The sequence below is a fragment of the Anarrhichthys ocellatus genome, unplaced genomic scaffold (genome assembly GCF_004355925.1).
Source record: "Anarrhichthys ocellatus isolate YVR2014 unplaced genomic scaffold, GSC_Weel_1.0 scaffold35, whole genome shotgun sequence".
Classification (NCBI taxonomy): domain Eukaryota; kingdom Metazoa; phylum Chordata; class Actinopteri; order Perciformes; family Anarhichadidae; genus Anarrhichthys; species Anarrhichthys ocellatus.
The window spans coordinates 2645026-2669159 of NW_022280065.1; the positions used below are offsets into that span (position 1 = coordinate 2645026).

The window sequence follows — 24134 nt, forward strand, 5'->3', positions numbered from 1 at the left end:
AATCAAGCTCTTGCAGTTGAAAGATTCATTATGCTCAAAAGTGCCCTCATTCAGTCATTGGAAGCGTCTGTGAAGAGGCTGCTTCCTCGGGGACAATAAGGCAGTTTGTCGCTTTGATCACTCCCTTTCAGCACACATCACTGACACAAACACCCTCGCATGTTGCTGTTCGTGTTGTTGATTTATTAGGATCAGAAAGAAGGCCACAGGGGACCTCCAGCCTCAAGATTCACGTACTTTTATTCTAATCCGTTTAACGATTTCCGAAAAACAGGTCTTGACATAGCAAAACGTCAAGAGGAACGGTGAAATATGCATTGCAGGTGTGCGTCCTCGTATAACGTCTGCTTCAGTGCTCTGCCAAAAACTACAATGTGACCTTGCTTAAATCTTCGAAGAGATATAAAAACTGGCAGGCCTCCAAAACAAGAGAACATAAGACAAAACTGAGCCTTAGTTAAACCATATTTTATTGTCATCCTGGCTTTGTTGCAGATCAGAGTTGTCCAAATGATTTCCAGCATCTCTAAGAGTACACATACCAGGCCAAATGTTTGAGTTACATTTCGAATGCACAAAGAAAAAAAATGACTCTAGGGACTACAATATAGTTATGTCAATTTGAGCACCAGGGGGCATTAAACCCTGAGGGAGAACGGCATCACAGGTCTGAATGAACAATGGCTTTTTTAACAGTTGTTTTTGTTCATTTTATTGCAATTTTAGTCATTAATTTCTGCACTTATATCTATAAATGATCCCCGTGTGTAGAGATAAAGAAGTCAGACAAAAAACGTTAATTTTACAAAGCTTTCTCACCACAAATTACAATAATCTGCAGGTTTATTTTACAAGTATTCCCCCAGATTGGACAGGCTTATTGAGATGAAGTGTGGTCTCAGTTCTCGTCAAACACTAACTAATTGTAAAGCCACGGCCCGTCAAGCACATTACATCAGGGTGAATCACTCATTCTTCACAGTGCAGATAACACAGTGGAAACAACTCCGTCATTCACAGTGAAACAGAGGAAGTCCTCAAGGTGCAGTGGTTACAACCAACAACTACAAGAGCATATATTAGAAACATGCTGCAAGCGCTAAATATTAAAATAGCTGCTCTTTGTTCATAATAAGTGTAATGATATGCTCTGTGTTTGGATTTTACCCATCAATTTTGAGGGAAGAAGAGACTTCTTTGTGTTGGCATTTTAATGCAGTGTAGCATCTTATCCACCAGAGGGGGAAAGAGAGCCACATACTACAGAGATTCACTCCAAGTCTTTTCTAATTCATGGGAAATTTCACTTCACAACAAAAATATTACCTGTAGCTTCTAATAGAGCCACATTGGATAATTAAAACATCAGTGTATGAGTCTTGGTCCCAATTGCCTCATCGTCTCACATGCAAAACAGCAGCTTGGATGTTTTGCATCAGCTAAACATCAGAGTAAAATAAAGACAGAAGGAGGCATCTAGTGAGACACAGAGTGAGCTGCAAATGTTTTCTGATCATCAAAGAAAAATAAGAAAATGATTCAAAAATAACACAAAGTAGGGTCACACAGTCAAGTTATAAAGTGAGACAGAGCAGTGGAAGTACACACTGGTTCAGAGAGGCGAGGTCACGACTGATTTTTGGAAACATTTTGTCCCTGCAGGCCTAGAGGTGTGTTCGTTTTGAATACCTAAGTTGGGGCTGGGTGGAGTCAGTGGATGCGAAGCACTGGATGCAACAGAGTCATGTGCTCAGCGCCGTCGAACGGCAGGCGCCGGGAGCAGTAGTGACGCACCACCTCTGGGATGGTGGGGAACACGCAGCTGCTCTGGTCCAGGGTGTAACCGTTTTCTTTGGTCTGGGCAACAATGATGTGAACGCAGCCTTGGCTCGTCCTGAGTCACACAGATGACAAGGAAGAAGAAAAGAGAATTAAGCAGTTTTTTTTGTCAAATATGATGATGATCTATGTGATGACACCTGATTAAAATCTATTTTAGAAAGAAACGAACCACTGTTAAAACCATGGGAGCCTTTAATACAGTGGGAGGATCTTTTGTTTGACTGAAAGGGAATTATGACACAAACAACTTTCCTCTGCTGAGTTTACACCTGGACCAAATCCATCTGAATCCTTTCATAGTGCACACAGTATGTGATCAATGTGTACAATTTCAGCCCTTGAGACACTACCGATGCACTTTCAGGCTGCACTCACTTGAGGGCGATGGAGTACTTGCTGCAGTCCGACTCGCTGTTCCTGACCAGGAAGCTGGCCTCTTTGCAGGACTGCAGCTGAAACTCCGCCTCCTGACGAGTCACACAGCCATGGTACCAGCTAAGAAAGAGGGTGAGAGTGAGGGGGGATTGCGTTTCATCTGCTACTTATCAGGTCTGGATCCTCATTTCATACAAACCTCTTGAGCATGACTCTTGCGTAACTCTGAAATCTATTAACAATCCGGAGTGCGGTTTATAAGACACATGAGCAGACACATTCTGACTAAAACAGTTTGCGTAGTGCAAGTTCTATGCACCCACGGGGTCACTTCTGCTCCTCACCTCTGTTTTTCCAGGGGCAGGCAGGGGTCAACACAACAGGCCTCGGTGTCTGGGATGTTTCCGGGGGCGCAGGGTGGCGACAGCGTCGTAGGGGAGGACCGCAGGATCTTCTGGGTCCAGCTTTTCTGCCTCAGGTGCTGATGCTGCTGCGGAGGCTGGGCCAGCGGATGTTGGGGCTGCCTGGTGAGTGTAGGGTGAGGCGTCTCCTCTTTGGTTTGACGCTCAGGGCTGTCAAACTGTGCTGGGGGAAGAAGAGAGACGAGAGAAGATATCAATTCATGTCAAGAAAGAACTGACTCTGTGCCTGAGTTTGAACTTTGTGCCGAAGCCTCCAATACAGAATGAGAAGACGGCGGTTTGATGAATCATGCAAGATGTGATTCAATATGCTGTTGGTCTATGCAGCATATGAAATATAAATGTAAGAGCAGGCCTGAGTTGTTTTTTTGGAACAAATAGACTCCATACTGATCTAAGATAGAGAAGTGGCAGGGTTATATACGAGTTCAGCAACACTGCAGCTGGTGATGTATGTCTTTTACTTACTTTTAAAAGCGTTACTATTTAAATTATAAAGATAAAGAAAATATTAACAATCTAAAAGTGCAAGAAATTCAGTTCAGGTGTGCATGAGCAAACATTTCCTTGGTGCTTAGCTTGTTCTCAGATGTCTTTGTGTCTGCGATCAATTTGGCTGTGGCGTAAAAAACGTCTGATGTACCTGACAGAGTTTTGACAATGTGCTCTTTCTTCCACTCCCAGGGCAGCTCGTACTCAGTGGAGGGTCGGCGATCCAGCTCGGGCCGCGTGACGGCCGCCTTGTCCCCGTCACCACTGCCCTCATACGGGACGTCATATATCTGTAAGGGCACGGGCTGACTGTCCTCCACCGTTCCCTCGCTGGCCTCCATCAGCACACACACCTTCAGCAGGTCCTTGGACCCCCGACGTCTAATCTCTTGCAGGTAGAAAACAAGGGATTAAAGATTAAAATCTGTGCTGAGAGATCAGTACAGAACCACAACGCAGAGAGGCAGCCTGCAGAGATGTATGTATCCTTTTTATTTGGCTGTAATGCTGTTATGAATGTTGGTAATACATTAATAAATGTTAATTAAGTTCTAAATTAATAGATTTTGTTTCAGAGGTGAGGTTAGTAAAGGATTTATTAATTTTGTACTACTTTTAAAGCCTTTATAAAAGATGATTCAGGTCAGTAACTCATCTGCCTTGCTTGTTGACCCACAGTGACATCAGACTCCTGCTTACTTCCTCAGTATGATTTAAGCCTCATAAATTGACTCAGTCACATCATCACATCCTCTGCAGACTTCTCTGAGGAGGCCTGGAAGTAGCACAGGCACTGATTGAACTGCAATAAACCATTCGCATTCACAGCGGGCTATTGTGTAACCCTTTTAGTTAAAACAATGGAGTGATGGAATGAAAGGTCGGGAGAGCATGCGATTAGCCTGACGGACCACCGGTCTTCCTAGATGCTGGGAAGTTTTGATAAATGGTCAGAGAGGTCCATATAGGGGGTTACACAGAGCCGCGTCCGAGAGGAGGTGGGGGCACTGAGGGCCGCCTTCCTTTTTAGAGAATGGTACCAGGAAACAGAGACAGGAAAGAGGAAGCAGGGGCAGGAAACTGCACCCATTGTCCGAACGCAGCGCAGTTGCCATGGCAACCCCCGTGGGGTGCAGAGAGCACTCGAGGAGCGAGTTTGTGCTCTCGCTGCTCGGCCCGCAGAGACTGAAAATGGGATTCGTTCACACAGGGGCTACGTGTGTGAAACGTCAGCTGTACAGATTCTGTGATTCAGGGACCGAATGAAACATCGTCGCCACAGCTGACAGCTACAAGAGGAGGCAGTAAGAGCACATTGATGAACGTCTCACCAGTGATCATCTGCTGGGCATCGTATGGCTCCATGTAGCCATCGTTCTCCCCGACCCTCTCTGCCTCCCTTTGCTCTCTGGTCTTCTGAGCATCAAAGGGATCTGCGTAATCCTCTAGGATGATCACCTGGATCAAAAAAACGCAGGAAATCACTATTTCTTTTTATGCATAATTAGATGTAAAAACAGTATAGGCTACGTTTCCTGAAAGGAAATATTGTTGTTGGGCTAAAAGTGTGCCAGGCGCATGAAAAAGAAAATGGGATTCCCCAAGTAGGGCAACAATTACTTCTGACGTTTCCAGCAGATACACCTGCAGAGAAGTTGACACAGATGATTTAAAGTAAATAAATGGTTGAATCGTCCAACCTCTGCCACTTCAAGTAGTAGTACCAATATTCAACTAAATCTACTGGAAAGAAAAGGAAAATAAGACCATGGACCATTCCAGAATCAGTATTTGGTATGAAATAAATTGCATTTATATAATTGATAGTGTTAGATACCATCCAGTTAAAAATAGGGCTGCAACTAACAATTATTTGAATTATCATCGAATCTGCTGAATATTTTCCTGACTAATAAATGTATCACCTTCTATATAAAATGTCAGAAAATAGTGGAAAATACCCATTATATTTGACCAAATGTCTTTTGGTCAAATAGTCCCAAACCTAAAGATGTTCAATATACTGTACTATGATGTGTTACAGACAGAATATCCTCATTTTGCTATTTTTGCAGTTAATCAATTATCAAAATAGTTGCCAATGAAATTGCGACCGACCGATCGATTCATTATTTCAGCTGTAGTACAGTTGGCGTCGATGTCAGACAAAAAAGAACCGATCAGAGTAATACCAGACATCTTATCTTGTCTGAAGAGGCACTCTTTGTTGTAAATCCCACTCTCTTCACATTCACATCTGTCTGTTCACAGCCTCTATTCTGCGACACCGGTCACGCCTGACTGTCCTGTCATCTTATCAGTGCCATATAACTTCTTGTTTGTTTTACAAGCCACTGGCCAAGAGACAATGGCGTCCTGTAAAGTGAAGTTGTCCCCCTCTAATCACTTCCAGTCGTGTTCCCTTGCCAAAGACATGTTGGCATTAGTTGGTGTTTGAATAAAGTAGCAGATGCTTGACAGGCTGAAAGTCAGATAGATGTTTAGAGCGCTTTAGATGCAGACTACAACACAGGTATACATATGCAGGTCTAACAGCATGTTACACATTCAACGCTTGTGGAAATAACATCATATTCTTTATTAACAAGGAAATACAACACACAGTAACAATCAAACCCGGTGGCTGCAGTGGAGATCAATAACAGGGATTTACTCCCTTCCTGAAATATAAAACTCCCATTTGATTCTTTCTCTCTTTTGTGTGTATTTTGTTCTCATCTCTCACCTCACTTCACTATCTTTCTCCCCTTTTTTTTCAAAGCCAAGCTGGAGGGGACTTGGGTTAGCGCCTAAGTGTCAAATAACACGATGCTTATTATAACATGATAGCCTTCTTCACCAGGGGGGGCTGAATCCAGTGAAAGAGGGGGATGAGGTGGAGGAAGGAGGGGTGAGAAAAGAGGAATACTGAGCCAGATAACATACAGGAGAGGAAGGTAAGGCCTTATGTCCGACCACAGCTTTGTAGTCAAGGCGAGCTCGTTGGGTTTAAAGGCGAAGGGTGGAGAGGAAGAGACAGAGAGATAGAAAGACGGACTGGGGGGAGTGGACACAATGGTAGTGGAGACAAAGGGGAGGGAGAAGCTAAAACAATAATATCAATTTTCACAGCTTGGACTGGATCCTTTGTTACATTATTGTCAACAGTGACAATGACACTACGTGCCGCTAGAATAAGAGAATGCTGACACAGGTTAAATTAAAATACGTAAATAAAATGCATTTAATTTCCCATTCCAACACTAGCGATCAATCAGCGGCGGTTTACTTCAGTGAAAGTAACAATACCACAGTGTAGAAATTTTATAAGTAAAATGATTTGCTGAAGTTTGGGTGCCATCGCAACAAAATGTAGCTGACATAATGATTACTGTCATACTGTTATGTTACGATATCATTATATTATATTATGGGGTTATGATTACCAGTGAAAGAAGTACAGATTGTTTACTGAAGTAAAAGTAGTAATACCACAATCTAAAAATACTTAGATGACAAGTAAATGTATTATGCAGAGCGGGCCCATTACTAGATTATAATTGCTGTTGATCAGTGATCACTAATGCTGCTGCTGCTAAATCTGGGAATTATTTTAGTTATTTTATAAATTGCTGGGCTGCCTAATCTTAAACATTATGTATATTATATTTTGTAAAAATACTCCCAAACTGTAAAGTAACCAAGTAAAGCGGCGGAGTAAAAAGTACAATATTTGAAAGTGAAAGTCGAGAAGAAGTATCAAGTAGCAGAAAATGGAATCAATGAAATACAGCTCAAGGTACTGATGTATTGTAAGACGTAAAGCTAATTTTAAGTTATAGCTATATTTGGTGGAGTAATCCTTAATATTGTACTATTATAAACTAATTATGCAACATCTTAATCTGATATAGTAATCTGAGGACTTTTCAGACAAACGAAGCCTACCAGGAAACAAATCTAAATCAGCAAACAACTGTTAGAAAACATTAATTTCGTTTAGAGCCAAATTACGTTCCCTTGTGATATAATAAAACTCAAGTCTCAAAAAATATACAAGGGGCTTATAAAGATCGCATTGGCTGCTCACCGTCTCGGTCTTGCACTGGACTGGTTTCTCTGCTTCGGGTACCACTTGATTGGTGATGGTGGCGCTGTTGAAGTTGGGGCTTTTGTCCTGTTTGTCCACTCTGATCAGCCGGTTGATGAACGCGTTGGCAGATAGCGAGCTTTTCAGGGGTCTGTGCTGCTCCTCAAACACCGGCTCCGCTTTGGAGTTCTTGCGACTTTTCCCGGACAGGAGGTTCTCCCAGATTTTCCCATCTTTCGGCGAGATGGCACCGTTTCTACTCAGCTCAATGGCGGAGTTCTTTCGGTTTCTTCCGGACAGTAGAGACCCGACTCCTCCAACTCCTCCGCCTGCGTTGTCACCAGAAAAGTTTTTGCGATGGCCCGTTTTGGAGCCTGTTGTTTTGGTACCGATGCTGGCCACCAGCCCGGCTTTAGGTTGTGAGCCTGATTCGGAGGCTGAGCGGATCCTGTCGGCACCATTCTTCAGATTGATGGGGAACTCCTTGAACCACTTTGCCATTGTGACTCGAATGGAAACTAATAAACCTCTCTGCCTGCTCCGATGCCTTTTAGCGCCATACACCACAGGGCTCCAGAGACGCACCTTTAGAAATCACAGCCTTTCCAACAAAAGACTTCCTTCCGTTGCTTTATTCTAGGATAGAACATGTGTAGACTAAAGGATCTCCACACCTCAATTTAGAGCATGTCAGAAATGCGTCCAAAAGCCAATGGTTCTATTCTTAAACTTTCAACTTAAAAAAACAACGTTTGTAAGTACAAAATAGGCTACATGCCTATTTGGCAAAAAAAAAAGAAAAAAAATGAACAAATACCACTACTTTATCCCATTTGTGATTATCTTACACCTGCTCCTTCTTCTTCAGAGGAATAGTTCATTCCCGTTGGATGAAAAGGTGTCTTCGGAGTGGGAACACCCGAAAGAAGGCAAAGTTCTTCTTGCTTCTGATTTGTGGTCCCATTCCCAAAGTGGCTTATCTGGTCTTTCACAACCTTCTACTGTCGCAATGGGGCTCCTGACTGCGCCTGGAGTATAGAGAGGGGAGGGGGTATCTGAAGTTAAGAGGGGAGGCAGGACCGGGTGGGCGGTGATAAGCTTTTAATTAGACACCAGAATAGCCTTTTGGGGAGTTATTTTACTTCAAGATTATTCGACACATTGCGTAATCGATGGCTTTGTAATTTATGTAGGTTCTGTTTGAAACTACACCATCATAATAAATATTTACATTAAAATATCTGTTAACCAAAAATTAAAGAATAAGCTTGAAAAAGTAAAAAAAAAAGAAAAAGTATGTTGGACTTCTAAAATGTTGGTATTTCAATACATTTTGATTAGGCTCTGGAACTTGAAAACATCTGTATAGAAGCTTACCTCCATTCATACGAACTTTTTATCCCCATACGACTTAAATTGATAAAGTTATGTTAATAATTTGATGTTGGATGTTAATTATATATTAATCTTAATGTCACTTCATAATGTCTAATTAATCTCCACTCCTTTAATTCGGGTATCGTTGGGAAATGGTCTGTTTTGAGCTGCTCCACATATACAAGTGATAGGTATGACACGTATTCTATCAATTTAGTAAAATGCTGTTAACCACGGTTATACAGATAGTTAAAAAAAACAAAACATTTTAATAGTATATACTATACAACACAACCTGTGTTTTAATCGATATAATGTTTCATACTTTTTAATTTCATGAAGCATACATATCGACTCCCCCATGTTTGTGATGAGATGTAACCTTCCATGGTGCGCGATACTCCTGCTTGTCCCTCTTTGTCTGGTGGCGACAGTAGGCCATGATAATTATGGCAAAATTTGCGTTTTTGAATGAATTATAGTTGAATGGTGGATCAACAAGCATACACCGTGTGAGGACTGGTTTCTGGCAATGACACACCAGAGAGTTTCAATTTAAAGGACAGCAGAGCAAGCAACGGAGAAAGGGTACAGTTTGCTTCCAAGACAGTCTGCAAGATGGCTAGCTATCTTCAGTGGCATGCTAACGTTAGCTAGCAAGCTAATGTTAGCATAGTAAACAACAGTTTTCAAAACATGATCAATTGCTTTATCTTATAAATGCTGTGATAAGTGGAACTGAGTGCACCTTTTCACAAATGACTGTAGAACGGCACATCACAGTTTCGGATTAATGTTCCAGTGTTGCCGCTACTGGGGTAAAATCTCACCGCTGCTAGCAAGCCACATTGAGTAACGTGGCTAGCTAGTTAGCCGAGGTAGAAACTAGCTCGCGTTAGCTAGCTGGTGGACTTCTTTGCTACACATCTGTAAGTGATCATTGACTGTGGGGGGGTGCTCTTGTAACTTGCTTGTACTGGCAGTCAAGCCAGGTAGCGAGCAACCAGTTTCACTCAGCTAGCTGGATCTGGTTTTCAACGAGGCGAACTTGTGCTAATAAATAACGTGAACCAGCTGAGTTTTTACCTGACGTTTTATTTGGTGACCAAATCCCGGCGTGACAGACACCGTGGCGAAATATTTTGCAGCAGCAGCAACGGAGTTTGCAGACCTGGGCCGGCGTTATAATATAAAATACGTGTTACTAACTGCTGTGATGATAACCATTTTAACGTGATTGACATGACCTGAAGGCAGATTCCACCCACTCGGCTCGTAGCCTTCAAGACGTCGTCATTTTTTGTAAACTTTTTTTTTTCTTGCACATGAACGGTGATATGCCACTTCACCGACAGTCATAATTAGCTAATGGCTGCCGAATCGGGGAAACTACTGGCGGGACAAGGAAAACGAAGCAAAGGTAGGAATAAATTTCACCCATCTCCCAATCAGACCGGAATCATCCATTACTGCGCTGCAATGGGCTGCACTGGTGCTGTTAGCAACTCCCTTCTCGCCCCCCCCATGTGTAAACTTCACGACTGTCTCCGGTGGTGGCTGTTTCTCACAGAGTGGATCTGTGGACGGGGTTCATGTCTATCTTGCTATAAATGTACCTTCAACTCCGTTTCCTCGTTCTCATGTCCTCGTCTTTTCCTGTCTCCCTCATTGACCTTACCTCTTCTGCCTCTTGTTTGCGGCCTCTTTCCCTCTCGCCGGGGTCATTTGGTCTGCCTGGGTCATTTTTTTTCTCGATTCCAAGGCTTCATATCCTTGGTGGTGATGGCGCCTGGATGTTCAGCATCTTGTCCTCATGCCAGTCTATGTCCCATCATTGAATCCATCTCAACTGTTGGACTTGGGAAAAAAAGAGGCCCTAGGTCTAACGCTGCTCCACTCTGTCACTCAGGGGTATTGGCCAATCCAAATGTGATGGTGCGCTTGATTGGTGGTGGACCAATAGCATGAGACATGGAATCCTGTTGTTATTATTATGGCTAATATTACATTTCTCCTTTTCCCACCCCGTCCCTCCATATTTCACTCTTTCAGCTTCACAGATGAAGAGCCCGGAGAAGAAGAAGGCGAGGAAATCCACCAACCAGGTAATGGTTGCTTTTGGCAATCTGATTACTTTGCCACATCAAAGAAACATTCTCTCTTTATGTGTTTGACGAGTGGACCACGAAGACTGCGAAGAGATCCGGTCTTGAGAAAGCAATAAAAAAAATCATATTCTGTATTTTTGTTATCCTTTTTGTTTTAGGCGGCAGGATTCTCCCACCTCACGGAGTTTGCACCCCCTCCTACCCCCATGGTGGACCACCTGGTCGCCTCCAACCCCTTCGACGATGACTTCGGGCCCCCATCCCGACCTACTGGGACAGGTGCACCAAGCAGTGCTCCATTTATTCCCAGCCCAGGCGGAGGAGGTGGGTATGTCGGTGGGGGCAGAATGGGCGTAGGCATGGGCTTCATGGGAGGCCCAGCTGGACCAGGCGGCGGCCAACCTGGACGGAGGCTACCGTTCGGACCTCCATCCAACGCTGGTCCTCACCACCAGCTTAGCTTTGGAGGAATGCCTGGCTTTGGAGGTGGCGGCGCTGGGGGGGGGGGAGGGGGTGGGTTCCCCCCTGGTGGCCCTTCTCAGTTCAACATGCCCCCAAACTTTAGCCCACCCATGCACCCCGGGCCAGGATTCAATCCCATGTTGTCTCCAGGGGCTATGGGAGGTCCTGGGGGAGGGGGGCCACCCCACCCTAGGTTTGGCATGCCTCCACAGCAGCAACACGGACAGAGTGGACACCCATTCAACAGCCCACCGTTACCTGGTGGCGGAGGTCCCAGAGGGCCCCCGCATGGCCCCCTGCCTCCCATGGGAGGAGGCATGGGTCCTGGGATGAACATGATGGGTGGCATGGGCGGTGGCCCCGGAGGCAACATGGTGGGTGGGTTACCAGGTATGCCCCCTCAAGGACAGTTCCCTCCCTCGCAGGATGGGCCCTACCCTGGCCCCAGTCCGCCAGGGCCAGGCAACGAGGATGTAAAAAACTTTGGTGGAGGAGGGCCTCCGCCTGGGCCTCAGCAGCAACAGCAGCAACAGCAACAGCAGCAACAGCAACAGCAACAACAACAACAGCAACAACATCAACAACAACAACAACAACAGCAGCAGCAGCAGCAGCAGCAGCAGCAGCAACAGCAGCTTAGCCTAAATCCTAACGGCCCCCCTCCTAATAATACCACTCCTGGCCCTCCTCCTAACTCCGGCCCCCCGCAACCAGGAGGAGGCTTCCCTGGCCACCCTGACGTCCAGCAGCCCAATTCCAATACACCCGGTCAGCCTCCCTCAGCACCTCCGCAGCCTAACCCCAACTCTTCTCCTACTGGTCCCCTGAATGGATCAGGCCAGCAACAGCATCCACCGCCCAGTCAGCTACAACCCCCCAGCAATGCAAACACCCCCAACTCTAACAACTCTACCCAGCAGCAGCAGCAATCCACCCCACCGAACTCTGCCCCTGGCTCCACTCCGTACAACCAGCAGAACAACACTCCCGGTGCTGGTGGTCCCATGCCAAATGCGGCCCCCAACCCGGGTCAGAACAGCATGACCAATAACAACGGAGGCAACACTCCTGGCAGCAACCCCAATCCCCCCTCTAACTCCACTTCAACCCCAAACACCCAGTCTCCGCTGCCCCCCGGCCCCGCTGTCCCCTCGACCGGGCCTGGCACCGGCCCTGGAAAACTCGGCGGCCCCGGGATGGTCTTCCCTTGTGGCCTCTGCATGGCGGAGGTGCACGATGACCAGGACGCCATCCTGTGCGAGGCGTCGTGCCAACGCTGGTTCCACCGCGACTGCACAGGCCTGACCGAGCCGGCGTACGGGCTGCTGACACGAGAGAGCGCCGCCGTCTGGGCCTGTGACTTCTGCATCAAGACCAAGGACATCCAGGCCGTGTTTGTGCGCCAGGGGTTAGGCCAGCTGGTGGCCGCTAATGAGAGTTGATGAGTGGGTGACAAAAGGAGCAGCATGGAGGTGCGTCACATAAGGACAAATGGAGACATTCTTTGCTTTGATCGAACTGAATGACCTGTGTGTCATGTCAGCTACTCTCTTCTCTTGACTAGCCCTTTACTTGTTGACTACACAGAGAAACACACTCATTGACATTCATGCTTATATATAGCATGTCTAACGCCTAATCCCCCCCCCCCCCCCCCCCCCCCCCCCAAAAAACGAGTCAAAAGAAATGATGAATGTTAAACTACACAGTCCTTCAGACATCTCGACTGCCAACCAGCAAAGCACTGACACCAACACACTACCTCACAGGCTTTGTGACTGACTGGCACCGACGCTCCCGCGATGACTGACTGTGATCGACTCGTGCACCACGGGAGTGTGACGGCATTTCAAACACACAAACCCACGTTAGACGGAGAACGTAATGTTGAAATATTCCCCTAGTGTGTATTGATGCAGTGACTCAAATCATCAGCGTTATTCTCCATTTTTCTTGGCTTTAAATGAATACAAACATGATATATACAATCTTTAAAAAAATGGAGAAAAAAATTATTGAAAGAGTGCCTGAAAATCTAAAATGGACTTTGTTTCATTCATGAATTGATTCGCAGCTTTATTTGCCATCAGAATACTTAATTTTATCAATAGCTTATCACATCGTCCTTTTACTGCAAGCAAGTGGAAGGAAAATCGAAAACCACATCAGTAGTATTTTGTGAAACAAAAGTATTTGGGGGGGGGGGGGAACGTATCTTTTAAATTTAAATTGGACTCCGTTCCTCCACATGCACACGTACACACACTTTGACCACGTACAGCTGTCGTCTGGTACTCAGTGCTGATTAACCCAAAGGAGACCCCGGCCGAGATTTCATCTAGTTGTAAATATTAGGACAAAACAATTGTGTGGAACTTCCATCAGTTGTGAACATGCTACAGAGTTGACCAATGAACAAAAATAATGAGTTAAACTTGTGTGTCTTGGTTGTATACAGTATGATGTTTTGGCTTTTTTATACAGTACATTTGAGTCAACCATTTCTTTTTATCTCTGCAGTACACATGAATTGTGAAGTCAGTGCTTTTGGATGGTGTTGGCAAAGCAAGTAGTGACATCATGTCATCAGATGTGCATAGTCCTTTTAAAAAAAAAAAGAAAAAAAAAGTGGGACGGGGGGGGCGGGGTGCATGTGAACCAATGCAGTAACTGTCTGATCTGTTTATGTTTATATTCTGGCCTCTGCGCTGCAAGAGGCCTTGAAGTAGACCAAATAACTTAAGAGCAAACAATACCCATTTTTCACATTTCTGTTACGGTATACGGTGTTTATAACTATTCTTCCCTCTGTCAACTCTTTACCTTTCTTTATTCAATGTCCAAGTTGCCTTTCTTTTTCTTGCTCTCTGCTGTTCCGGTTCATTTTGTACTGGTATCCGTGCTGTGCCCTTGCTCTGCTCTGGCGCCTCCTGGTGGAACCAGTGAGTCCCACACCAGGTGGGGAAGGGAAAGGTACTGAGCTCTGAAGTAAAGACAGAACTTTTTTTTGTACTTGTCCATGTCTGTTTTTATTCACATTTTTTTATTTGTTTGCTAATTGTTGTATTAAAATGAGGGTTGGAAAACCCAATGAAACAGGTGACAACGTAATTTCTTTGTCACAAATGCCCAGAGTGACACCTACAGTTCATTTTATTAACTATCTACGTACATTTGTTTCCTAGGACATCATCAGAGGTTTGCTGTGAGTTTAGAAAAGTAGATGCAACTTAATTGTATGGGTCTGTACATTCTTAATGTCCTAAAAATGTCCTTGTAAGTTTCCTGAAAAGAATAATAAAGTGGCTCTAATTATATAGGTAAAATAGAGAGCGGTCAATTGGTACACTTCAAATTCATTGCAATAAAATAGCATAAAGTAGAGAATTTGAGTCAGCCTAAACATACAAAAATAGACAATCTGTCAAGAAGCAAACAATTCAACAGTAGTGAATAGTAATGTTTCCAGAGATACATTATTATCATTATATTTTACTTTGTTTATAAATGGAGCTACTCTCTGTCATGTCTCTCTTTTGCTTGTAATTTGTACCAAATTAAAAAGTTGTTGCTGGAAAAACCTCAATCAACCAAATACAATCTCAACACATTATTGGGATGTTATTTGAATATTTAAAATGAATTTGTGTGAGGGTCTTTACAAAAAGTTTGAGTTCACACAGACACGAAATATACCCTATCAATTGAAATTATACAGTACAAAGTATGTAAGTAGCCTTTTATATAGATGAGTGAAGATGGCTGATCATAGGTTATTTGGAGTATTAGTATAAATAAGATTTTTCCCTCCAAATTTCTTTTTAATTCAGGTCAATTATACACTATTTCTATCATATATGCAATTTAGTGGCCATAGGCTCCAGTGGAGCTACAGACAGTCAATGAGCATGTTAACTGAACGGAGTAGTATTGTTGCTGTCCATAGTTATTTCGTTTTGCCTCAGCAGCGATCCGTTTGTCTCCTGAACTGCATTTCTATTGGCTATGATCACAGCCCAAAGCTGCCATGCACACATTTTCAAAAATTGATTGAGAAATCCTTTTCCCGTAACACCTCTGTAGAGACAGGTCACACTCTCTGTATTTACCTGAGAGAGAGTGTGTGTGTGTGTGTGTGTGTGTGTGTGTGTGTGTGTGTGTGTGCGTGTGTGTGTGTGTAGCGATGAAACTGAGCCCACAGCAGGCACCGCCTCTTCGGGGAGCCGCCCACCAATGAAGTCGGTCCTGAGGCGGGACGATGACTATCCGATGTGCTGGCAACAGGTTGCACTGGTATCAGCGGGGGGGGGGGAGAAACATTTCCCGGTGTCCTTAGTCCATTGAGTATCATCTTCTCATCCCACCAGCGCTGCACAGAGCCGCTGCCTCTGTGAGGACTGATACAGGAGCGCTCACTGAGGAGGGAGCAACATTTCGGGCTTCGGATCATCTCTGCAGGTGCGCTAGAATAAGTATTATTATTATACAGGTGCCGACTATTTACTGAACACTTACTTTTTGTGGGATCAGGTCCTGGGGAAGTGCAATACTGTAAGCCCCCGTTTTGCTGAGCGGGCGTTTAATAACATTTGGACCAGCAGAGACGGACACCTGTGGCTTTGTGATTGGATTGAACCGTCTCTCCCCCTCCTCCCTGCTCGCGATAATGCCCAAGCATCGGGTTTGTTGTTCGCTCTCAGGCGGGTTTGTGAAAGGTTTGGTCTCCGCTGCCTGTAATCGGATCTGACTGCGCGGCGCAAAGAGGACACGAGAGGTCATTATAGCAGGTAAAGGCTTCAAATAGGATGCGCGGGGAGGGAGGCAGGTGCGTCGGTTTGTTTACCCTCGTCGCTCCGCTTGTGGGTCTCACTGGCGCGAGTAAACAACCCGGTGGTTTCGACGCGCACCCGATACTGACTGACCGGATGGGTGGGTGTGACGCAATTAATCCAGGAGCAGACAAGGTGCTCAGGGGCTTACTTTGCTCTCATGGTTTCTCCTAAGTGAAGTGCCTTTGTTGTGCATATTGATAGGAATATAAAAGTGATATTATTTAGATTGTCAGTCAAGCTGTTTTGATTAATCTCACGCGTGCCTAGAAAATACAACGCAGGCTTTGTATTCGTTAGATGTCATGTCCTTTGGTAAAAAAGTATATCATCAGATGTTGGAAGTCTCATTCTTTTCAGTTGAATTCAAAATAAATTGCTCCAGAAATAGTCCTGTCCTAAAAATGTGTGCCTGGGGGAACACTTCAAGCTCCCTTTGAGGTGTTTACTTAAACATACCTTTTAATGAGAGACAAGTATTTCCAGGTTGTTGCTGTTTTACACAAGACAACCTGCACCTACCCCTCAAGCACTGCCTGCAATACTGGTAACTGTAATAGTTGGCTTTTCTGTTTGCCCCAAAAACAAATGCCAGGCATTTAAACTACATGTCTTTGGTCTCAAATAAGGCTGTGTATTTTCATGTATTACTTTTATTGGTATTGTATGGGGATATGTTCACATAGTGAGATTGTTTTGCAAAATTCTGCTTCATCTTAATTATTATTTTTTCCAAAGCAAATACATATACTTTATAACAAACATGATTTTATAATTAAGGTTTATTGTTACATGTGTGAATAGTTATATCTGATGTAATACACAATCACATAATTAATTGTATTGAACATCAATCTGATTATTTTACAGACTACAGATACATAGTCCTCATGGTTTACAACTAATGATTATTTCCACTATGGATTAATCCATATGTCACAAAGTATTGACAATCATAGAATCCGAAAGATATCAATTGAAATAGAAATAAAACAGAGAAAAGCTTTTGCAGGCTGGAACTAGTGAACGTTTTGTTTTTTTTCGCTTGAGGAATGACTTAAACAATTACATAAATTGTCCGAATTGTTTCAAAATTATTTCTCTGTTTATTGATAAATCGACTGATCTCACGTAAAAAGGCCTGCTGACATTGATTTCCACCAAATCAAACAGCCCTAGTATGAAAGTAGCGAAGGGCACGATATACTCTGTGGGAGAAAGTTGAAGATCAGACGGCAGAGGAGGTGAACAGGGCCAGAGGAAAATGAGCTGGGTGAGGAGAAAGGGAAGAGTGATGGCAGACAGGCCCGTTCGGTGACATTCCTGTCTCTGTTGACCCAGCCATTCCTTGTGACAAGAAACAGCAGGAGAGGAGGTGAACCTGTTGTCACCAAGCAGTGCTCGGCTGCTGGTTGGTGACAACAACTGAGCCTTGAAATCCGTATTTGCCCAAGAACACACCTGGGAGCTGTGTGACCAGCGATCAGCAGCGGAGGGCTGAGCTCTGTGACAATAGACGTTCACATTGTCCCTTTTTTAAGATTTTCCAACATAGCTGAGGAGTAACCCTCAGATTATTGTTTTGATATGTGCAGCACAGTTTGCAAACCTTTTTGTTGTTGTTGTTATATTAGACGGGGGGAATTAGTTTGTTTTGCGTTGTATTTTTAGTCTCTGTTTTTAGTTTGTCGTCTTTTAATGAGTCTCTTCACTTTTTATTTACTGCCTGTGTGGACACTTTTCCACATGCGTAGGCTTTACAGTTAGCACATGCCCTAGTTCTCCGTTTCCTCTTAATCTGTCCTTATTAATACAAATGCAAACCACGCGCGATGCCGAGTGCAAAGGGAACGTCTGGAATCCGAAGAATGTTTCCCAGAAAGACAAAGCCAGACTTTCATTCACCAATCCAACCCCAATGCCAGTTGAGGTGCTTCGTGTTACACTATAACCAGCGGTCAGTTAGAGTTGGTTACATTTTAATTCCTGTGAGAGTCACATCTGTAGTTGTGGACATCGGAAGCAGGCTGGGGTTGAAGTACAACGGTGAGCTCTGCAAAGCCAAAATCAGATTTAGCGACGCTTAAATACAAAGATGAACGTGTTCAGGGGAAATAACGTGTTCATGTGATCATGTGGCAGCAATAACGGACACGTTTTAACGGGATTCCACATTAGTTGGTACTTTCTTTCAACTACCTGCTACCAGATGGTGAATGCACAGCAGATCCATATGTCTGTGCACACCCTTTCAAGTATGTGTGTGTGCATACACTCGAGCCGGCGTGTGTGCCTGCACAGCTCAAAATAAACAGTCTACGCCTGAGTGAGTCCACTCTGAAGTCTGGTGACTGTGGAGACTCTGGCAAAGACAGAGAGAGAGGAGGGAGGCCCATTCCTGACATAGCCCCCCAGTGTTTAATGCTCCGCAGAGCCCAGACAATAGGAGGAGTATTCACCTTCTCATAGTGTTCGTCACCAAGCTCGTTTTCAGAGCATACATGGCGGACGAGACATGCTTAGGCTATACTAGTATTTATTTATACATTATTTATTTATTTATGCTGATAATCTAATGCAATTGTTTCAGTTGTTTTTCAAGAAAAACAATGCCACACATATATACAAATAAAATAAAAACCTCTTTCATTAATAATGATTGGATGAAAACATCAACACAGTCAGGATGCATATGTAAATTCGAGGCAACATACAGTATTGATTACTGTCTGACACCCAGTCACACTCCTACTCTTTGTTTCCAGCACACCTGGAATAAAGTATCGACCTGTACAAAGAGCTTCTTAGTGCCCCAGTGGCCTATTTCTCATGAGATGAATACAATTCATTCTCGTTTAGAAGGAATTAAACCTGTAGAGCAGCAAGAGAAGATGGCGGTTTCGTCAAGGTTAACCAGCAATCCGATATGATTGCCGAGTCATTGTAACTCCACCTGGGAAGAAGGAGTGACACATTCAGGTTAGACGAGGCTTCTGAGTGAGGAAGTATTTACTTTTTGCAAAGCCTGGAAACTGCAAAAGCAAAAAGGACTAATTCACGTCTGAGAAAAGGGGCCTGCGGATGTAATCATCTGCAGGTCTGTTTTGTTGATTAGAGAGAAAAGGGGGAATTTCATGTTCAGCCACTGATTCACCTAATTTGTATTTTTGCTGTTTTCCCCTCCCTGTCTGCCCGGGCTCCCTACATAGAAACCAGGAAGTCAGCATGAACACTCTGTCCACTGACAGGAAGCCTCTTGTGGATTACGGCGTCCAGATCCGCTTCATCAAGGACCTCCACGACACAGGCGGAGGTTATCCTGAGAAATCCAGAGGGAACAACAGCGCAACCCCTCCTTCCAATAAGTACGGGGTGGCAGTGCACGTTCAGGGAATCTCCGGACAGCCCTATGTGGTCCTGAAAGATGGCGAGAAGGGGGACTCTTATGGAGTTCAGCTGAACAGCCCCAGCCCCAGTTCAGAGCTACCTTCACCAAGCAACATACTCCCCAAAACAAATAAAGGACCAGCAGAATCAGCAAACCCTTTTAGCCCTGCTGCAAATACAGCACGCTCCCCAGCAGACGATGAGGTCAGGGAGATTTTTGGGAGCCCCCATAAAAGACCTCCAGGGGACGGTCAAGCAGGAACACAAGGGGATGAGGAGAGTGGAGCTGGCAGAAAAGCTGAACCCCAACACAAAGCAACTGCCCGCGAAGCAGAGAGAAACAGAGATAGGACTAGTAATGAGGGGTATAACGAAGCAGGCCTGAAGCCTGTCAAATTCAACGGTACGGGACCCAGAGGGTTCAAGCAAACTAGCTCTGGTTACACCGGCTCTTTGGGAAGACGCAGTGGGAGGGGGATAAGCACAGAGTCCCCTTCGGAGTCTCTCCCAAAACCTCCAGCATCAACTATTGTGGAACCCATCCCAGAAATTGACACCAACTCCCTGGCTCCCATCAACAAGCTCATCAGTAAGTTCAACACCGGGACGCCAGCCGGCGCCCCACAGACGAGAGGCCGCTCCGGAGCGAGGCAGAGGCTTAGGTTTGACGAGCACCGGCGGTCAAGAAGCCTTGATGCGAGAAAAGATGTCAAGGCCGAGATTCCCTCTCCTAGCTCTCCGACACCGAATCCCTACGCTGTTCCCCTGTCTACATCCTCCAAGTTGTTGGCTGCATCTGTCCCAGCGAGCAGTAGCCTGGGTAGCAGCCCTGCATCTGTTTCCAGGGTGACGGCGCTCGAGGCCGCCCAGCCGAGCTTCAAGTCACCGGGGAAGTTTGTTGCAAAGGACAACCATCCAGCTGTAGCCAACAAGCCTGTGAGTACCAGTGTTTTGTGAGGCATTGAATTGTCTCTTTGTTTTGTGTCTGTTTTCTAACTCTGCTAACTCTGTTTGAAGGAGATCACTCCGAGGAATCAAAGCGAAGTCAACGGGGAGGAAGCTCAAGTGAAGCAACCTGTTTACAACGTTCTTAAAAATGGGTAAATAAACAACAAGCGCGACATACTGAATGTCTTGAGACTTTGTTACTGTATATGAATACACGTGCTTTTCTGATCTGATCCTCTGTCCATTGTTCTCCTGATCAGCACCAGTGAGAGTGACAGATACCTCAAAAGAAACATCAACCTCGTCTCTGAGACAAATGGCAGTTTTAAGGTACGACAAAACTTTAAAGCCTGTGATTTCTTTAAAGGTATACACACACTGGCACACTGACTTTTTGTTGTATAGTAAAAAACAGTAATAATGTAAGCATGGAAGTTCATTGTTAACCCTGGGAACAATATTTGTTACAAATAATGTTCACTGATGAAGACCATGAGATATGATTGAAAGGACCCAAAAAAGCTTGTAAAGTGATCTTTGAGTTGAGATTATTTTGTCACACGTTAATAGCTTCTATTGTTAGTCCCTGTATTAAACGATCTGGCAATCATTCTGCGATTAATATCAAGTTCCAGTCTTGCATTTAGAATTTTTGCTGGTGGCGAAACACTCGTCTACTTTTTGGAATACAGATTGTGCCGTGGGTAATACTCCTTTCCGCTTTTATGCAGAGAGTTGGATAGAGATATGGGTACAACTATCATGTCTGTAAGGAAAATATTGAGCTACAACTAGCAGCAGCCTGTTAGCTTAGCTTAGCATAATGACTGGACAGGGGGAAACAGCTAGCCTGACTGTCCAAAGCTAGCAAAATCTACCGTGCGGATTTAGCTTAGCACTAAGACTGTTTAGACTCTAAGACATCTCACCTTAAAGCTCCTCACTTCACAAAAGGTTTGGCAAAACGATTGTATACATATACACAAGTTAAATTATAATAGAACATAATCATATTGGATTTTGTTATGTGTAGGTTCAGCATGTTGGTCAAACAAAAGATGTGGTGTCTGGGATGGCCGTCTTCTTCTCAACAGAGCAGGTCTTGCGATGAAGCTAACAGATGGTTGGCGGCCTGTCCTCTTTACTGAGGATATGAAGTTTCTGTTTCATTCACTTTGTCTCCAAGGATCCTCTCTTGGCGTGCCAAAAAATGCGAAAAAATAAAGGCGCATGCTGAGTATTCCTCTGTCAATTTCGGTGCCATCTTTGCTCCTTTGTGTTCCTGTGAAACCTTATTAAAAAAGATTGTGCCACGTTGTTTTATGAACACCAGCGCACCACTTCCTTTAAATTTGCATCGTTTTGCATAAAGCTACATACAGAAGTTCGTCCTTTGTTTCCTGGAGCTTCTCATATTACATGCTCTTGATTATGTATGAACCCCTTGTTATGTACTTCTCAGCGTGTTGGTGACCATGGCTGCGTCTCATTTGTTTGTCCGTCTTGTCTCTTGGCAACGATGCACCTGCAGAGGAAAGCTGTTTAGGGCTCAGTGTGTGTTGAGCTCGCAGTCATTGAGAGCCATCAATAATTGAGTTGGACTGGAACCTTGCACCAGCTGGGGGTTGGCTTGCTGGATGGGACAGATCTCTTTTGGAGCAGTCTTGTTGTACAAAACCTCCATGTTCTTCTGGGCTGTAACCATGCTGTCCACTTTACTAGATTTAGTTGCTGATTTTTTCTTCCAGCATTCATCTCAGGCTCTTCACAAGCGATAATAGCCACTGAAACATCCACAGCCAACATCAAACTGCAGGGCGAAGGGGTTTACAATGTTTGTTTTTCCGCCTGAGGCTATTTTTTTCTTTCTCCAGCTCTGCCTCGTATCCAAAACATTGCTTTTGTCTGCATGATGCCAAAACGTAAGATCAGAGCAGGATCAGATGAGTGTGTGTGTTACAGAGGGATCGTCCAAATCTGTTTTAAAATGTTTGTGATACAACCAGCGGCAGATAACTCTCTGAAATGTACGATTTCAGGGAGTTATCCGCATTTGGGAGGGTAATGCAAGGCATGGCTCGCATTACCCTCTGTACCACTAGTGTCTGTGGCTCTTTCTAAGTGCTAGTGGTGTGTTTTGACTGGTCTAATGCAGCGTGGCCAGTTAATGTGCATCAGTGGGAGAGTGATGGAGGGAATGCACTGACACCCTGTTTGTCCGCCCAGTTAATTGAGGATCAGATGCTGGTGTGTTTTTGGGTTACCTTAGTCCAAGAAAGTGGTGAACGTGTGTGTTTGTAGAGACAATGTTGATTCCTTCTCAGGTTGTTTTATTTGAATAGATTGGCCATTCCTGTTTTTCATATGTAAAAGTCCCATTCATGTATCCATTAACAATGTTTCAATGAAACTCTCCTGGTTGAGTTACAGTACAAAAGAGCAACAATTGCTTTAGAAAATATCTGTCTCAGTCTGTGTAAATAAAAGCGTAAAGGAATAAGTTAACTAGCACTCCCAGGGTGCATTTCGGCAAGAAACATCCAATCTTTGAGCTTAAAATGATGTTACATGTGCCGCCAACAGTGACTGGAAGCTAACAAATGCCAAACTGACGGACAAAACACGATTTCTCAGAGACAAAGTTGAGATGATTACATGGCCTTAACACAATCCTATCTGGTTGTTACATTGTCCTGTAGAGCTTTGTTTTTATGTTAAGTTACAATGAGGGTATTATTTATAGAAATGTTTATTATAGGAATGAAGTATACTGAAAAACATAGAACTAGCTTCTCCCACTTTGCAACTCTTGGTCTGAAGTGGTAACATTTACCACTGATTCATGGCCCCTATAAGATTAAAGAAGCGACACTTGGGTGTGTCCTACCCCAATGTTGGGAGCCACTGGGCGAGGAGTTATCAAGAACAAACCAGCCATTACTTTAGATGAGACTTTACTATAATCTATTTGCATTATGTAATCACACCATGCTTGAGTTCTGCTAAGACTGCAGGGCAGGTCTCTTTCATTGTAGATGATTAATACACATAAGAACACAGCTGATGCAATTCAATCAACGCGCTCACAAAAAATTATTCTTATCTGCTACGAATTATCTCTTTGTGAGGACAGAGAGAACCCGAAATGTCCCTGAACGGAATTATCTGCAAACTGTCCTGCAGGGAACAAGAGGAAAATGAAACAAATCTGTACAAAATACATCCTTGTAAGACGCCACTGATAAGTGAGCACGGTGAGGTCCCCTGAGGAGCAAAACTGTTCGTGATCCTCGCTTTGTCTCTCTTCTTCTGCTCTCGTGTGTGCGTCCCCGTAATGAGTGTGTAGGAGGATCAGAGAGGGATCATGGGCAGGCTGCGCTTACGCCTCCTTTTCAGCGAGAGGGAGCCTTGACGAGCGGCGGTGTGGGCGACGGCGCCCCGGCTCCGCTCCCCTGCAGCCTGTCAGAAAGAGTTGTTAATGCGAGGAGACTGTCTTTCTTTTCTTGACGATGTCTGAGCACACTGGCAGGGCCTCCTCTCCCAAAGATTCTTTTTTTCTACTGTCAGAAACTAGTGCAAGGAATCCGAGTCAGGGTTTCTTCTTTTACAGTTTCAGATAATACAGAGGGCATAATGCATTCGCAAGGTCGACATTGACACTCTGTTGTGATGTTTCCAATCCTCCTCTGTGTGTGTTCATGCTCACTTTTTGTCCTGTTTCTCTCCCCCTCCCCCTCCCCCTCACATGCTTTCTCTGTGTGTGTGTGTGTGTGTGTGTGTGTGTGTGTGTGTGTGTGTGTGT

At 44.4% G+C, this 24134-nt stretch overlaps 3 protein-coding genes across 8 annotated transcripts in view; 2 read left to right on the top strand and 1 right to left on the bottom strand.

Annotated features, from left to right (window-relative positions):
* Positions 1-469: 469 nt before the first annotated feature.
* Positions 470-8238, bottom strand: LOC116393850 (SH2 domain-containing adapter protein E). Its single transcript, XM_031866524.1, has 6 exons — positions 7222-8238; positions 4463-4589; positions 3283-3519; positions 2562-2802; positions 2218-2337; positions 470-1894 (listed from the first exon to the last, which is right to left on the bottom strand). Exons 1-6 carry the CDS (start codon positions 7720-7722, stop codon positions 1711-1713), a joined length of 1410 nt encoding a protein of 469 aa, XP_031722384.1. The 5' UTR covers positions 7723-8238; the 3' UTR covers positions 470-1710.
* Positions 2296-12833, top strand: pygo2 (pygopus homolog 2 (Drosophila)). Of its 3 annotated transcripts, none has more exons than XM_031866521.1 (5): positions 2296-2391; positions 2576-2744; positions 3324-10018; positions 10651-10703; positions 10865-12833. In XM_031866521.1, the coding sequence occupies exons 3-5, from the start codon at positions 9967-9969 to the stop codon at positions 12608-12610; spliced, it is 1851 nt and encodes a 616-aa protein (XP_031722381.1). In that variant the 5' UTR covers positions 2296-2391; positions 2576-2744; positions 3324-9966; the 3' UTR covers positions 12611-12833. The 3 variants fall into 3 exon arrangements, with proteins under 3 accessions (XP_031722381.1, XP_031722383.1, XP_031722380.1); XM_031866523.1 differs by having other exon boundaries at positions 3324-9186; XM_031866520.1 differs by having other exon boundaries at positions 3324-10703.
* Positions 12834-15353: 2520 nt separating this feature from the next.
* Positions 15354-24134, top strand: part of cgnb (cingulin b) — a 19331-nt gene continuing 10550 nt past the window's right edge. For 3 of the 4 annotated variants that reach the window (XM_031866566.1, XM_031866568.1, XM_031866569.1), the window contains exons 1-4: positions 15354-15626; positions 19207-20320; positions 20402-20484; positions 20593-20662. In XM_031866566.1, the coding sequence (XP_031722426.1) occupies positions 19223-20320; positions 20402-20484; positions 20593-20662 (1251 nt within the window). In that variant the 5' untranslated portion in view covers positions 15354-15626; positions 19207-19222. The other variant, XM_031866567.1, reaches the window with a different exon arrangement.